The 15859-nt window shown below is 44.2% G+C and overlaps 1 protein-coding gene and 1 long non-coding RNA gene across 2 annotated transcripts; one reads left to right on the forward strand and one right to left on the reverse strand.

Moving 5' to 3' along the window:
• Window positions 1-283: 283 nt before the first annotated feature.
• DDX47 (DEAD-box helicase 47) lies at window positions 284-14527 on the reverse strand. Its single transcript, XM_052639900.1, has 12 exons — window positions 14425-14527; window positions 13089-13182; window positions 10476-10664; window positions 10148-10219; window positions 9804-9922; window positions 8033-8104; window positions 7786-7902; window positions 7111-7257; window positions 6255-6392; window positions 4548-4618; window positions 3842-3971; window positions 284-1656 (listed from the first exon to the last, which is right to left on the reverse strand). Exons 1-12 carry the CDS (start codon window positions 14515-14517, stop codon window positions 1525-1527), a joined length of 1374 nt encoding a protein of 457 aa, XP_052495860.1. The 5' UTR covers window positions 14518-14527; the 3' UTR covers window positions 284-1524.
• A 63-nt stretch (window positions 14528-14590) lies between these two features.
• On the forward strand, window positions 14591-15644 carry LOC128049032 (uncharacterized). Its single transcript, XR_008199421.1, has 3 exons — window positions 14591-14674; window positions 14787-14863; window positions 15432-15644. It is a non-coding gene; the product is annotated as an uncharacterized LOC128049032 (long non-coding RNA).
• The last annotated feature ends 215 nt before the right edge of the window (window positions 15645-15859 follow it).

Here is a 15859-nt window from a genome sequence, read left to right on the forward strand (position 1 = left end):
GGACCCACCAATATGCCTGAAGACACATCATCCACCTTCTTCCCTTAGTGGCCCATCTTCCCATCCTAGCAAAGCATACTCTAAAGTACTTCAGAGAAAGCAGCTAAGCTTTAGAAGGTTTCTACCCTTTTTAGTCTCTGCAGAAATATGCATGTACCTGAGGGGTCCACAGACCCTAGGTTTGGGATCCTATTTTAAAAGTTCAGATTTCTTCAGAATAATTAGTCTCTTCTTATGCACCACCCACAAAGTGAAGTTGCTCAGTCGTGTCTGACTCTTTGTGACCCCATGGACTATAGCCTGTCAGGTTCCTCCATCCATGGGATTTTCAAAGCAAGAATACTGGAGCGGGTTGCCATTTCCTTTTCCAGGGGATCTTACTGACCCAGGGATCAAACCTGGGTCTCCAGCACTGTAGGCAGACTCTTTACCATCTGAGCTACCTGGGAATCCCACCACCCACAACCTGATTCAAATTCAGCATGCTTCTAAAGTCTTCCACTGAGTTGAAATAGCAATCATCCATTGGCTTCTATCCACTGGCTCAGAGGGAGACAGAGCTACCATTATCTAAGCTGCTCTGGAGAGTCCCAACAGGAAATACACTAATGGAGAATTAGCCCCGAGTGGTGGGCACCCCACTCACCATATTTACAAAGATCTTCCTCCAATCAATGGTCCACATTTGATTCCCACAGAGAATTTTACTGACATCTACTTTTCACTTCTTACTAAACACTTCAAGAAACACAACATGCACTTTCCATTAAAATGTACATGGAAGACTTCCCTGGTGGCACAGTGGGTTAGGAATCTGCCTGCCAATGCAGGGGACACAGGTTTGATCCCTGGTCTGGGAAGATTCCACATGCCTTGGAGCAACTAAGCCCATGTGCCACAACTACTGAGTCCGTGAGGTGAAACTACTGAAGCTGGGCACCCCGAGCCAGTGCCCCCCGACAGGCAAGGCCACTGCAACGAGAAAGCTGTGCACTGCAATGAAGAGCAGTCCATGCTAGCCGCAACCAGAGAAAGTCCACCCACAGCAGTCTCCTATGAAGTCTTTAACACAAAAACGTCTTGAAGGAGTCTGAATTTTTTTTATAATAATATTTAAATTTATGATTTCCCATTCAGAGTCATGAAACACAAGCTGAGACTGCTTAAGTACCCCTGTTTTTAGATATAAACATCCCTTTCCTCTACAATTACAGGCTGAGGGCTTCATTAGCCCAGTCCTTGACTTGCGGCTGAAAAAGGCACAGGTCTGTGTGAAGGGACAGGAGAGCACGTGCTCCTCATGTCAAGAACCAATAACCACAGTGGAAGGCCAGTCCAAGTCTCGACATCAGCACTGTGACAACGTCCCACAGCAACAACGCTCGAACACTCGGAAGGGGCCTGGTACTGTAGGAGCCGGGCCGTCTGGACGCAACGCTGGCAGACTGGCCTGAGGAAGAGGTCCCGTTCTCTCCAATCCTCTCCACAGAGCAGAAGGCAGAAACCAAGTCTTTACAAAAGAGATTAACGGCCTTTCCGTTTCTTCATTTTTCCTCCAGCCACCTTGTTCCTGACACCGATCGCACCCTCCGTGTCATCATTGTCCCCAGCATCCTCCCGTGAGCGCTTCTTCTTCTCTCCGTGCTCCCTTAACTCCTGCAACAAACAGAAAGGATGGGGTTGATCGTCAACTACTGTCACTGAGGGTAACACATCCTGGTCTCCGCTCCATCAAATCAAACCCTCGGCTTCCCTGGCGGTCCAGTGGCTAAGAGTCCCTGCTTCCAGTGCAGGGGGCTCAGTTGGATCCCTGGTCAGAGAACTATTAAAAGACCTCACACACTGAAACTAAGAAACCTGGTGTAGCTGGCAAGCTAGATAAACAAAATCTTGATAAATTAGAGAATTCATTTATTTTAAACAAACAAACAAACAAAAAAAAAACCCTAAGTAATTCCCTAACATCTCACATTAGCAAAGAAATAAAACCAAAATCCCAGTATACAAAACTGTTAATCTAACTAGTCATCAAAGATAAAAAAATAAAAACAGGAAGCTACCATTTTCATATGGCAGACTAACAAAGATTTGAGAGAATGGTAATACCTAGAACTGGTCAGGGCAGGGGGGAGGCATAGACACTGTCCCATATACAATGTCACATACATTGTGTAAGCTGCTATAGCTTTCCTGGAGAGCAACTGGGCATTCTGTATGAATTTGAACTGTGTATTTTCCACTCAACAATTGATTCCACTTCTAGGAATTTATTCTAAGGAAATAAGTGTGCAAAGCTGTACATAGTTGTCTGATACTCAACACAAGTTATTAACTAAAAGATATAAAACTGGGAAAAGCATGAACACATATCAATGGAAAGCATGTTACATATTCATAACAGAATCATTAAGAAGGGATGGCATGAGAATTTTAAGATGTTAGCATCTAAGGTAACAGTCTCTAAAACCTACAAGTGGTGCTGTTTTTAAAAAACTGAATTCATCCTCCTTGGCTACTAATTGTCTAGAACACATAATCTGACTTCCCTTGCCCATTCAGAAGGTAGTGAAGGAACGTTCAGTGACTCTAAGAAATCAGTCCTGCCGCTATGTTTAGGCAAGTTTGGTAACTGAATCAAATGAGTGCTAACATGAAGATTTTTGAATAGAGTTTAAAATGTGAAAGAAAAAGAAAAAGAAAAAAACGTGATCACATGAATCTAGATTAGTTGAAACAGAAAAAAACAATACACATTTAGATAAAGTCATATACACATTGGATGAAGTTTCATTATGGCTAAAGAAACACAGCCAAATGTAATCAATTGTTTTCTGTGGGGGGGTGGCTTATGTGTCTCACTATTTTAATCCTTTCTGTATTTTCTAAAAAATGTTTTCCAACACACATCAATTTTTTTATAAACAAAAACACCAAGACTTCCATGTGGGCAGAAAAACAAGCCCATACCTCAGCTACTCAGAAAGCACCCCATGCACTAAGTCTCTTCACCCTTCAGAGCAGCACTCCTGGGATATAATAGGGCACAGGCAAGCGTTCTCCTCTAGACCCTTCTGTCTCCACTGCTCCCCCTACAGCTGCTCTCAGGAACTACACTGTCCACCCCGGCTTATCTGATGCTCATAAACCCTGTCCCCAAGGTAACTACTCTTCCTCATCTACAGGTGAGGGACTGACTCTGAGAGGTCAGACACCTTGTCCAGACTCAGCTCACAGCTGCGTCTTCTCATCTCAAGTTCAAAGGTTTTCCTGCCTCACTGTTCCTGCCACCACAAACGGTGGCTGGGAATGAAAGTAGTCACTGTGATCAGACTGAGTCCAAACCCTGATTTGACCATTTAGTTACAGGGTCAAAAGCAAACTGCCTTCATCTCTATATTTTAGTATACTCATCTTATACTTGGAATAAAATAACACCATTTATTGAGGATTAACATGATAAAGTGTCTTGCATGCAGTTAAGCTGTATAGAAGCTGGTGAGAAAAGGCATTGTAGGGGTTTCCCTGGTGGCTCCATGGTGAAGAATCTGCCTGCCAATGCAGGAGACATGGTTTTGATCCTGGTCCGGGAAGATCCTACATGTGTCAGAGCAACTAACTAACCCCGAGCCACAACTACTGAACCTGTGCTCCAGAGTCTATGCACCACAACTACTGAGGGTCGTGCACCATAGAGCCGATGCTCAGCAGCAGGAGGAGTCGCCACAATGAGAAGCCCTCGCATAGCAACTAGAGTAGCCTCGGCTCGCTGCAACTAGAGAAAGCCTGTGCAACGATGAAAACCCAGCACAGCCAAAAATAAACAAATGAACGAGTTGCACACCATTCGGGCAAATCTCTGGGCCTCAGTGACACGTTCTGTCAGCATCATGACTTCGTCGTCCTGGGTTGGAAAGACAGGCAGTTTCTTCCCAATCAAGTGCTCTATGCGCTGGAAGAGCTCCACGTCGTACCTGAGGAAGGAAAGTTGACACGGCTCTGGCTGGCTGACAACATACACATCCGTCTGTCCATCCGAAAACGATGACATAACAGGAACCACGGTTTTCAGTAATGTCAAACCTATTATTCCTTTTCAGAACACTGATTAAATGCAATCTGCTGTGCAGAGCCCAGCAGAAAACCACCCACCACATCCCTGACTCCCAAAAAGCCTAGGACACATGGCAGTTTGCTCCTTTAAAAACAAAATCAGAAGAACGGTTATTGTAATATGGTGAGTCGAGGCAACGGTCACTGTTCTCTGGCTCCAGACGTTAAAAGAAAGAACAGGGTTTTGGTGTATGTGCTTTTATACACCACGTACTCCGCTACACACATGCAGTACATGCTCTTTACATATACGTCTTCAGTCTTCATTAAAACCTTGCAAGGCTGGTATTACTATATCCATTTTACAAATGATGAAGGTGGGATGAGGAAGGCTTAGCGCCTATTACAGTAAAAGGTGAACTCAGGTTCCAAGTGAGCTGGCCCCAGGGTTCTGCTTCTTTCTCTGCATTGCTCTGCCCTGAAGTCGGGTCACTTACTGCGTGACAAAGGTAATAGCCTTTCCAGAGCGCCCAGCTCGAGCCGTCCGACCTACTCGATGGATGTAATCCTGAAACACAATGGGGAAGTAACTCTGAGTCAGCTGGAATATGAATTAAAAACTGTGTATGTAAAGTGTTCCTGCCAACCTTTGAAAGAAAACAGATCTGTCCTGGAACGTGGAGAAACAGACTGGCAATCCATTGAAATTTATGTGCCTCACTTTTTAAATTCTCCTCACAGCACAAAACTGAACCCCCCTTTTCCTTTCTTTTATAGAAAGATGAATCCACAAAGCACTTCTCCACGGACACAGTCACAGATAGAGGAAAACAGCCTGGGTCTACAGGTAGACCTGGGTCACAGCTCTGCTTCCCCCCATCCCAACCAACGACACAACTGTCTGCAAGTCCCAGAACCTCTCTGAACCATGGTTTCTGTCTATAAGACAGGGGCACAAACACACTGTCGAACTCAGGGTTACTGTGAAAATCCTATGCAAGAGCACCTTGCCTACAGCAGTTTAATACAAAGTCGAGACACACTGGTTATTCTCAACTGGGGGCAGTTTTGTCCTCCCCAGGGAGCATCTATGAGTTGTCTGGAAACATACCTGGTGGCCACAGTCACCTGTGGGTAGGGGCCAGGAATGCTAAGCATCCTACAATGCAGAGGACAGCCACACAACAGAGAACTCCTGGCCTGAGGTGTGAATGGTGCCCAGGCTGCAAAACCCTGGGATGGCTGAGGACCACAAGCTGCCATTCTCATTAGTTAGACCAACAGAGGTCAGCATGTGGTACATCTGCTCCTCTGAAGGTGAGCACCCTGCCCCTCTCCTGGGTTCCTTCCTTCACGTTCACTGACAACACGTCCACTGACAACACGTCCACAGGCATGTGCAAGATGAGGAGAATGAACAGATCAAGAGTTTCCTAATTTCTGATACTTAACTAACCAAGGACACACATACACACACAAACACACACACCCCCCAACACTGTAACTAAAGGAAGACAACAAGCATTAAGAAATACACTTCGGGGGCTGCCCTGATGGCTCAGATGATAAAAGAAATACACTTTGGATACAACGGACTATTATTCAGCCATATAAATGAATGACACCTTCCTGTTTGTGACAACATTGGCTAGACCTTGAAGGTATTCGACTAAGTAAAATAAGTTACAGACAAATACAGAGATCTCACTTATATGTGAAATCTAACAACAAAAAACTGAGCTCACAGATACGGAAAACAGGTTTGATGGTGGCCAGAGGCAGGATGGGTGTTTGTAAAATGGGTGAAAGAGGTCAAAAGGTACAAATTTCAGTTATAAAATAAGTAAGTCATGGGGATGTAATGTACAACTTGCGGACAAGAGTTAAAAACACGGTACTGCACATTTGAAAGTTGCTAAGGGAAAATATCTTAGAAGTTCTCAGCAAAAGAAAAAAAAAAGTGCAACTATGAATGGTGACAGATGCTACCTAGACTTACTTGTGGCCATTTTGCAATATATACAAATACTGAATCATCACATTTTATACCTAATTACACCTCAATTCAAAAAAAAAAGAAAAGAAAGCGGGGAGAGAGAATTAGAGAGGAAGAAAGGAAAGGAGACGGGAAGGAGAAAGGAAAAGAAAGAGAAAGAAAAGAAAAATATTTTGGGTGAGAAAGTCAGGTCAGCAATAAGACTCACCTTGGAATGGGTAGGAATGTCAAAGTTAACCACTACATCCACATGGGGTATGTCCAAACCGCGGCTTGCAACATCAGTTGCTAGAAGAATGGAACGAGCCTTCGCCTTAAATTTATTAAGGGATCCCAGGCGCTTGCTCTGAAACAATGAAAAGAAATGGAAAGAATTTTCATCTTGAAAATCTAAGGAATCTTGGAAATCCAAGACACACAAACTAGACACCTTAAATAGCTACAAGAACCAAGAAAGAAAGTTTTAAAACGATGTTTCCCCTTCACTAACTGGGCTTCACAAGTCAAAAGGAAACATGAAAGCAAACCAAAAAAAAAAGGTCTAAGACTAAAACTAGAAAATACTAACATAAAACATTGTCAAACATGACAGAAAGGTAACTGGGAAATAATTTACCACAAGGGCTGAACAAATCGGGCTTCCCAGGTGGTGCTAGTGCTAAGGAACCTGCCTGCCAACGCAGGAGATGTAAGAGACCTCCTCCAGGCCCCCTGGCATGGCAACCCATTGCAGTACTCTTGCCTGGAGAATCCCACCAACAGAGGAGCCTGGAAGGCTACAGTCCATGGGGAAACACAGAGTCTGACACAGCTGAAGCGACTTAGCACGCACACATGCTGAATAAATCAACTCTGCAGCTTCCATGCCAGACAACCACGTGTGGAATATTCTAACTGGAGCCTCCTGCTATCCTGAAAGGAGGAAGCAGCATTGACAGCAACACTTTAAAGCCCGTAACAGCAGGACAACTCCGGAAAGACGCACTGGTGTCACATGCTGCTACTGCAGAAACCTCCTGCCGTGAGGTTTATCTTTCTCACTAACGATGCTGAAGAATAGTTACCTGACTCATCTGTCCGTGGAGGGGAATGGCGGTGAATCCAAGATTCCGGAGTAGCAGAGCTGTCCTCTGAGTGTTGTTACAGGTGCTGCAGAATATCATAAAGGAGTTCCCAGCCAACTCGTTCAGAATATAAACCAGGTAGGTATCCTAAGGCACAAAGCCAAAACAATATATGTAACTGAACCTGGAAGAAAGCCAGAGTCCTGGGCATGCAAACTACATAAAAGACTAAACCTCTGGCTGCTTCTCAATTACCCAGACCCTCAGCTGGCAGCCCTGTGCCCCTTCATCAGCTTTATCATTATCATCTCTGGGAACCATGAGTAACGCACACAGCCTGACACCAAGCATAAGGCAATCTGGGCTCAGCAAGCACGCAAAGCCCTTACATCAGAAGTCAAGACTAGGGTCCACTGCCCACAAAAAAGCCACATAATAAGCAGACCAAAGAAAAACTACCTCAAGGATGGGGTTAGGAAGGGATTATATCACGACTTCGTTACTCTGGTTTAATACATTGTGAATTCCCGGAATGCTCCGCGTTATCAGTGATATATGTAAACACGGCATGAGCTCTAAAACAAACAGCACGTAGCTAATCAAGAGCTGACACTTTCAGACACTGCGGTGAAGGAGGGGAGGGAGAGGCAGGAATGATCAGAGCAAACACTCTACCTTGAACTTGGAAGGAATGAAAAGATAATACTGCTGCAACTTCTCAACCGTCTGGTACTTGGAGGAGACGGCGCATTTCACAGGGTTCTTTAGCGCCGCTCGCTGAAGTTTTTGCACCTGGAAAAAGGACACCTAGATTAGTACGTTGACTCCTAAGTCCTCTGTTTTTATTCTTGTTACCAGGACTGTTTCTACTTATCATATCAGTTCTTATAAAGAAGAAAAGAGAAGTCCTAGAAAAGTTCACCTTCTTGGTCATCGTAGCAGAGAAGAGAAATGTTTTCCGATCTCGGGGAATCACTTTGAGGATCTTGTCAACCTAAGGCAGAAAGAGCAAAGGATACCAACATGACATTTACACTGGAAACGTGCAAATGTATTTTGTGAAGGAGATAAGGGATCACAAACTAAACACATCACAGTGGGGATCTGGGAACTCAAACCTTTGATTCAATTCAGCTAAAACTTACTGAATATATACTATCAGGTAGCACACCTGATGCTATCAAAAAATAATGCTAATCAGAGAAAAGAACAGTTTAAATCAGTACAGTATAGCTAATCTAAGAGAAAAGGAAAGAATAAGCATTAATCAACTAAGTAAGTTATAAAGAACTTCTTGTCAAAGAAAAGATAGAAGAGGTTGAAATCAAATGAAATGGAAAAGAAAATCTGGTTTTGATATTTCTTATCTCTAAGATCAAAGTCAGACTACATATAATATATAGGCTTTTTGCCCAACTATTTGTTTTTTAATTGAAGTACAGTTGATTTACACCGTTTCAAGTGGACAGCAAAGTGATTCACATATATATACTCTTTTTCAGATTTTTTTCCACTATGTGTATGTGTGGGTGTGTGTTATTCATGGGTCTGACTCTTTGTGGCCCCACAGACTGTAGCCTGCCAGGCTCCTCTGTCCATGGAATTCTCCAGGCAAAAATACTGCAGTAGGTTGCCATCCCCTGTGCAGGGGATCTTCCCAACACAGGGATCAAACTCACGTTTCCTGCATTGCAGGCAGATTCTTTATCGTCTGAACCACCAGGGAAGCCCCCCCAGCACAGGTTATTACAAAATACTGAATACCATTCCATGTGCTATACCGTAGGTCGTATTGTTTATTTTATATATAATAGTCTGTATATGTTAATCCTGAATTCCTAATCTATCTCCCCCTCAAAAGTCAGACTATATTCTAAAGAGGCTGCTGAGACTATTTACAATAGCCTGAGGGATAAAGCGGTGGTACATTATACAATATAATAGTACTCAGCCATTAAAAATGAAACAATGCCATCTGCAACAACACGGACAGACCTAGAGATTATTATCCTAAGTGAAGTCAGACAAAGACAAATATCCTACGACATCACTTACATGTGGAATCTAAAAAACAGTACAAATCAACTTATTTATGAAACAGATTCACAGACATAGAAAACAAACTTAAGGTTACCAAGAGGAAGCGGGGGAGATAAATTAATAGTTTGGGATTGGCAGATGCAAAATACTGTGTATAAAGTAAATAAACAACAAGGTCCTATTATATAGGACAGGGAACTATTTTCAATATCTTGTAAGAAACTATAATGGAACAGAATGGGGAAAAGAACATACACACACACATATTCCCACATAGATATCTGTATAACTGAATCACTTTGCTATATACCAGAAACGCTGTAAATCAATAACGCTTCAATTTCAAAATTAATTAAGTTTAAAAGCAACAAGGATATCTTGTACCAGCACAGGGACACAAAGTCATTATTCTGTAATAATCTTAAATGGAGTATATGGAGCATAATCTACAAAAATCCTAAAGCACTACATTGTACTCCTAAAAGCAATATAATATTGTAAATCAACCATCTTTCAATAAAAAAGAAAAGCAGCAGATATGTTAAATTAACTGACAATGCTAAGTGCTCCAGAAAGCAAGTGAGCTTATGAATCAAACTTTGAAATGGGGCACCTAAGAAGTTCTAAGAGGACGAAAGATGTTAAGAGCTCACCTCTGTCTCAAAATCCATATTCAAGATTCGGTCTGCTTCATCCATGACCAAGTACTTGAGGGCTCTTAAGTTGAAACCTTTCGTATTTTCCAAGTGGTCAATCAGTCGGCCAGGAGTTGCTAACAAGAAAGGTTGAGGACATGTTTAAGAAAAAGGACAGAAAGGGAGTGACCTCCCCCTCCTAATCAGAATTCCAGAAATTTAAAAAAAAAACAAAAACATTAAACAGGGTTACAGACAGTCACTCTTAGAACACTTTCTGCACAAATAAATTACACATAGCATCAGTAGATTTTTCTGAAATTCATTCTCACCAGCACCTTTTACCGGTGTCAGTTACTCACCTATCACTACATGTGGTTTTTTGGCCAGGGCCAGAGATTGGGACATTGAATCAATTCCACCTACAATGACAGCTACAGAAATAAAAAGAATATTAAAAAGAGATCCTTAATTTTGTTTCCATAATGCAGTGGACATCTTTTAAAGCCAATGCCAGATTTCTACTTTCATTTATTTTCCCTTACAACAACAACTTTCCCCAAAACTAAAATACCCAGTCAGCTCTTTAGGCCGGTGAACTTATATTAACAACACTTCCTTTCATTCCCTTTCACATTCATGCTCAACCTGTGAAGAAACTGTGAAGAGTCCTTTCCTCCCAACACTTACCACACTGCACCCCAATAGAAGACCCCAGGGCTTCAAACTGCTCTGAGATCTGAAAAGCCAGCTCCCGAGTAGGGGTGAGAACTAAGGCAAACAGACGCTGGGGTGTCTCCAACAATGCGTTGAGAATGGGCAGAGCAAAGGCGCCGGTTTTCCCAGAGCCAGTTTCTGCCAGCCCAATGATATCACGACCTAGAAGACAAACAATATACATAATAGCAGAGAAATGCTCTCTGCACCATTCCCATATTGGTGGAAATATGACTAAATGCTGGGCACAACACACACCATGAATAAACATTTGATGAACTGAGGGGAGGAGGAGGTTGATCAGACAGAAGACACGGTCTCTGTCCTGAATAAGCTCAAAATTCAGAGGTAAAATACACAATACATAATAATATGATAGGTCCCTGTAGGACAGGGTGCAAAAGGAAGGAGTAACTTACTGCTTGGAGGAGTCAGGAAAGGCTAACAGAGGTGACAAGCAAATTAAATCTGGAGGTCAGCAAAGAAAGGACAGTCTCGTGTGAGGAAAGAGGCTTTAAAGAACACAGAATGAGTAAGGAGAGGGAAAAATACACCATGGCCAGAACACAGAAATCAAGGGGGAAAAAGGAAAAGAATGAGGAAACCCACAGCCATGCTAAGGAGTTTGGATGTCTTCCTTTAAGACTGAGGATCTGAAGGATTTTAGGCAGGGAGTATCATGACCTTTAAGTATCAACACTCTTTAAGACTTCCCTGGTGACTCAGATGGTAAAGAAGCTGCCTGCAATACAGGAGACCTGGGTTCTATCCCTGGGTTGGGAAGATCCCCTGGAGAAGGAAATGGCAACCCACTCCAGTACTCTTGCCTGGAAAAATCCCATGGACAGAGGAGCCTGGCGGGCTACAGTCCAGGGGTCACAAAGAGTCGGACACGACTGAGCGACTAACACATGACATGACTCTTTGAGAAGATGAACCCCAGGCCTGACGGTATAAGGAGAAGCCAAGGAGCTTAACAGAAATCGCTGTCTATACTGCTCCTCCTGAGGGAAGAAAGCCAGAAGTAACTCCTTAAGAATGGTCTGAGAGACACAGATGTATAGAACGGACTTTTGGACTTTGAGGGAGAGGGTGGATGATTTGGGAGAATGGCACTGAAACATGTATACTATCATGTAAGAAACGAATAGCCAGTCTATGTTCAATACAGGATACAGGATGCTTGGGGCTGGTGCACGGGGATGATCCAGAGAGATGATATGGGGTAGGAGGTGGGAGGAGGGCTCAGGATTGGGAACTCATGTACACCCATGGCTGATTCATGTTAATGTATGGCAAAACCAATATAGTATTGTAAAGCAAAATAAAGTAAAAGAAAAAAAAAAAAAGAATAGTCTGTTATTGCCAATCAAGCCATAACTAAGAAGATTTGGCAATTAATTCCCAAGCCAAAACCACTGTCTCTAGGTTCGCTGTAGCCCCCAAGGCAGCAGTCTTCGGCCAGGGCCAGAGACTGGGACACTGAATCAATGTCCCAGCACCCAGGGGAAAGGTTTCCTTCAAGTAATGACCGCCACACTTGATTGCTAAGGATTCCTCATCTAGAAATTTTCCCTGACGCAACTTGAACGTGACTCTCTTTGTTACACTCTAAAGTGACATCAAGGGCCAAAATGGAGAGCGCACAGGAAAATGAGACCTCAGTGAGGATTCGAGGGGAGTTATGATGGTAGCCTGAACAGAGGCCAGGTGAAGTGCGAGACAGAGAGTAACAAAACAAAAATGAACAGTCACTGTAAATCAACTACATTTCAATAAAATAAAAATAAAAGACAGAAAGTAATGAAAGAAAATCCGACTGGCACAGAGATATCTACCTGGGGAAACTCAAAGGCCATAAACTGAGATACAGGTGACAGAGAAATTAGTTCTGGTGAGAAAAATAAAGACTCTGGTTTGGATACAGGGAACTTGAGATTTCTGCAGTAAGCCTGGAAAGAAGTATCCAAAAACCAGTTGGACAAACTTGTTTGGAGTTCATTCAAAAAAATATGGGCTAGAAATACAGATGTAGCAGGCAAGAGCATCGGACCAGTGGCGCTCCCCCAGGGGCCGACACATCAGAGTAAACCATGAAGTTTTGTATCTATATATGCCTAGGTCCCACACCTGGAAATTCCAATTCAGAAGGTCTAGGCTGGAGCCCAGAAATCACTAGTTTTAAAAGATCCACAGGTGATTCTAATGAGCACTGGCTGAAACTCACTGATGCAGACAGCATTAAAGCTTCAGGACTGGATGAAAGTAGAGTTTTACAGTGAGGGTAAAAAAGGATGAAGATAGAATTAACACTGCAAGGCAAAGGAAAAGAACCAGAAGAAACTGAGAAAGAAATGTTGGAAAGACAAAAGCCAACAAACCACCCTGCAGAAAGTAAGCTCATTAACACCGCAGACTTACTTTTTAAAAAGGCAAAAAGCCACAAACTTTTTATCTTTACTGACCATACTTTATTTCACTTGAAGTAGGCAAAGCAATAGCTCTCAAACGTGGTTAAGTATTTAACTGAGTATGTGAAACTTTACACTGAACCTGAAACAGACCACATACTCAATTTCAACCTACCTTGTAAGGCCAAAGGAATAGCTTCAATCTGGATCTTTGTGGGCTTTGTCCACCCCAACTGGTCACAAGCTTCACACAACACATCTGTCACACCCTTAGAATTCAGAAAAACACAGTTTAGCAAAGAACAACACACTCGCCTCTCACACAACTAAAGGACTGTCAGGGCAGCCTTGCTGGTGACACGTGCATCTTTGGATCATTTTGATTCAAAAGGTATTTATTGCAGATGGTGACTGCAGCCATGAAATTAAAAGACGCTTACTCCTTGGAAGAAAAGCGATGACCAACCTACACAGCATATTAAAAAGCAGAGACATTACTTTGCCAACAAAGGTCCATCTAGTCAAGGCTATGGTTTTTCCAGTGATCATGTATGGATGTGAGAGTTGGACTATAAAGAAAGCTGAGAGCCAAAGAATCGATGCTCTTGAACTGTGGTGTTGGAGAAGACTCTTGAGAGTCCCTTGGACTGCAAGGAGATCCAACCAGTCCATCCTAAAGGAAATCAGTCCTGAATACTCACTGGAAGAACTGATACTGAAGCTGAAACGCCAATACGTTGGCCACCTGATGCAAAGAACTGATTCATTGGAAAAGACCCTGATGCTGGGAAAGACTGAAGGCGGGAGGAGAAGCAGACCACAGAGGATGAGATGGTTGGATGGCATCACCAACTCAATGGACATGAGTCTGAGTAGACACCAGGAGTTGGTGATGGACAGGGAAGCCTGGCATGCTGCAATCCATGGAGTCGCAATGAGTCGGACACCACGGAGCAACTGAACTGAACTGACTCAGTCTCCTCCTTAACTTTGAGTACTGGGACAGTAACTCAAGGCTGTCATCACTCTCCACTCACCAGGGACCAAGCCAAGCTCTTTACGTGGGTTACTTCATTTAATCTTCACAGTTCTATGAGATACTTAGCATAATCCTCAATTTACAGAGGTGGAAGGTCAGGCACCGAGATAACTTGCAACTAGTTATGGGTCAGAATTCAAACCCTACTCATCGGAATCCTAAACCCAAATCGGACAGGTCGCACTGGACAATATCCTGCACAATATCCTGCACAAACACAGCGTTGCCCCCCCCCCCCCCAAGTGGAGCTGAAATGGGCAAATGGGGCTCCAGGGCCCGGCCTCGCTCCCACCACCCAAACTCGGAGTTGAGGGTGGGCCCTCGTCCTGAACCTGAGCCTCGGGTACCCCGGGGGAAACCTGAGCTAGGCCCCGGCTGCTTCCGCACACCACAGGCCTGATGGAAGGCAACCGGACTCTCTCCGCGCCTGGCGCCGGAGGAACAAAGGGAAGCTGGCATCATCCACTCTTACCAGGTCTTTAAATGTTTTCGTTTCTTCCACCTCCACCGCCGTCTGGGGCGCATCCATGCTTTCCCGGGAATCGTGCTCCACGGACGCCGCCATGCCGTCCGCGAACTCCGGAAGTGGGTCGGCGGACGCAGGATTCTGGGAAATGTAGTTTTAGCTCTCTCCAGCTGCGGCGGCGTGTTGTGGGCGCCCCGCTGCGGGTTTGGCCAGGACTTTGCAACAGCCGGCCTGGCAGGCGGGGCTTCGCGAACAGGTACATATTTAAAAAAAAAAAAAAAGGATGGATATAAACGTTAGGACTTGCGGAACTGAGCCAAAAACAGAAGGACTTGATGACCAGGGTCTGCCCTCCTTTTGTTTTTCAGTCGCTAGGTCATGTCTGACTCTCCGCGACCCCGTGGACTGCAGCCTGCCAGGTTACTCTGTCCATGGGATTTTCCAGGTAAGAATACTGGAGTGGGTTGCGATTCCCTTCTCCAGGGGCTCTTCTGGACCCAGGGATTGAACCCAGGTCTCCCGCGTTGCAGGCAGCTGGACTTTCCTGATAGCTCAATTGGTAAAGAATCCGCCTGCAATCCAGGAGACCCCGGTTGGAATCCTGGGTGGGGAAGGTCTGCTGGAGAAGGGATAGGTTACCCACTCGATTATTCTTGGGCTTCCCTTGTGGTTCAGCTGATAAAGAATCCGCTGGCAACGCGGGAGACTTAGGTTCGATCCTTGGGTTGGGAAGATCCCCTGGAGAAGCAAATGGCAATCCACTCCAGTTCTCTTGCCTGGAAAATCCCATGGACGGAGGAGCCTAGTAGGCTACAGCCTGTGGGGTCACAAAGAGTCGGACACGTCTGAGCAACTTCACTTTCATTTTCACTCACTCCAGTATTCTGGCCTGGAGAATTCCACGGACTGTATAGTCCATGGGATCACAAAGAGTCGGACAGGCTTTCATTTGACTCTGTGCTAAATAAATCCTGTATCTGGTGTTTACCCTTACAACACTCTTCCCCTTATAGTTCTTCTCTTTACATATCGGAAAGAAGGCAGCAGAGACACCGAAATGCCAGATGCAATTACTGGGTCACTGATGCCAGCCTATGACTGTCATTGAAACAATGCAAGAGGAAGAAGTCAAGATCCTAATACCCTTGTTCCCCATGGCCAACTCTTGACCGGGAGCCCTCCTCTTATAGAAGCTCTAGACTCCTCATGGAGGGGGGCACAGTTTTTGAGACAAGAATCTACTGTGTTCCCCTCTCCGCTGGCTGAGAATTAAAGCCACCTTTCTATTTCTTCCAAATTCTGTCTTTGTATTTTTTATTCGGCTTCGACGGGCAGAGAAGGCCTAGATTTTGGCTGGCAACACTCCTCCTGTTATGAAAAAAACAAAATCCACCTGAGTATGAGACAGGCTAGGACCTGGGACCTGGGACCCTTTGCTGCA

Source organism: Budorcas taxicolor, chromosome 5 (genome assembly GCF_023091745.1).
Source record: "Budorcas taxicolor isolate Tak-1 chromosome 5, Takin1.1, whole genome shotgun sequence".
Taxonomy (NCBI): Eukaryota; Metazoa; Chordata; class Mammalia; order Artiodactyla; family Bovidae; genus Budorcas; species Budorcas taxicolor.

Coding starts and splice junctions, on each gene's coding strand:
- DDX47 (XM_052639900.1), bottom strand. CDS start 14,517: ATGGCGGCGTCCGTGGAGCACGATTCCCGGGAAAGCATGGATGCGCCC. Junction 10,220..10,475: donor TTCTATTGGGGTGCAGTGTG/GTAAGTGTTGGG, acceptor TTATTTCTGTAG/CTGTCATTGTAGGTGGAATT. Junction 1,657..3,841: donor CCCAGAGATTTGCCCGAATG/GTGTGCAACTCG, acceptor TGTTTGTTGCAG/GAGTTAAGGGAGCACGGAGA.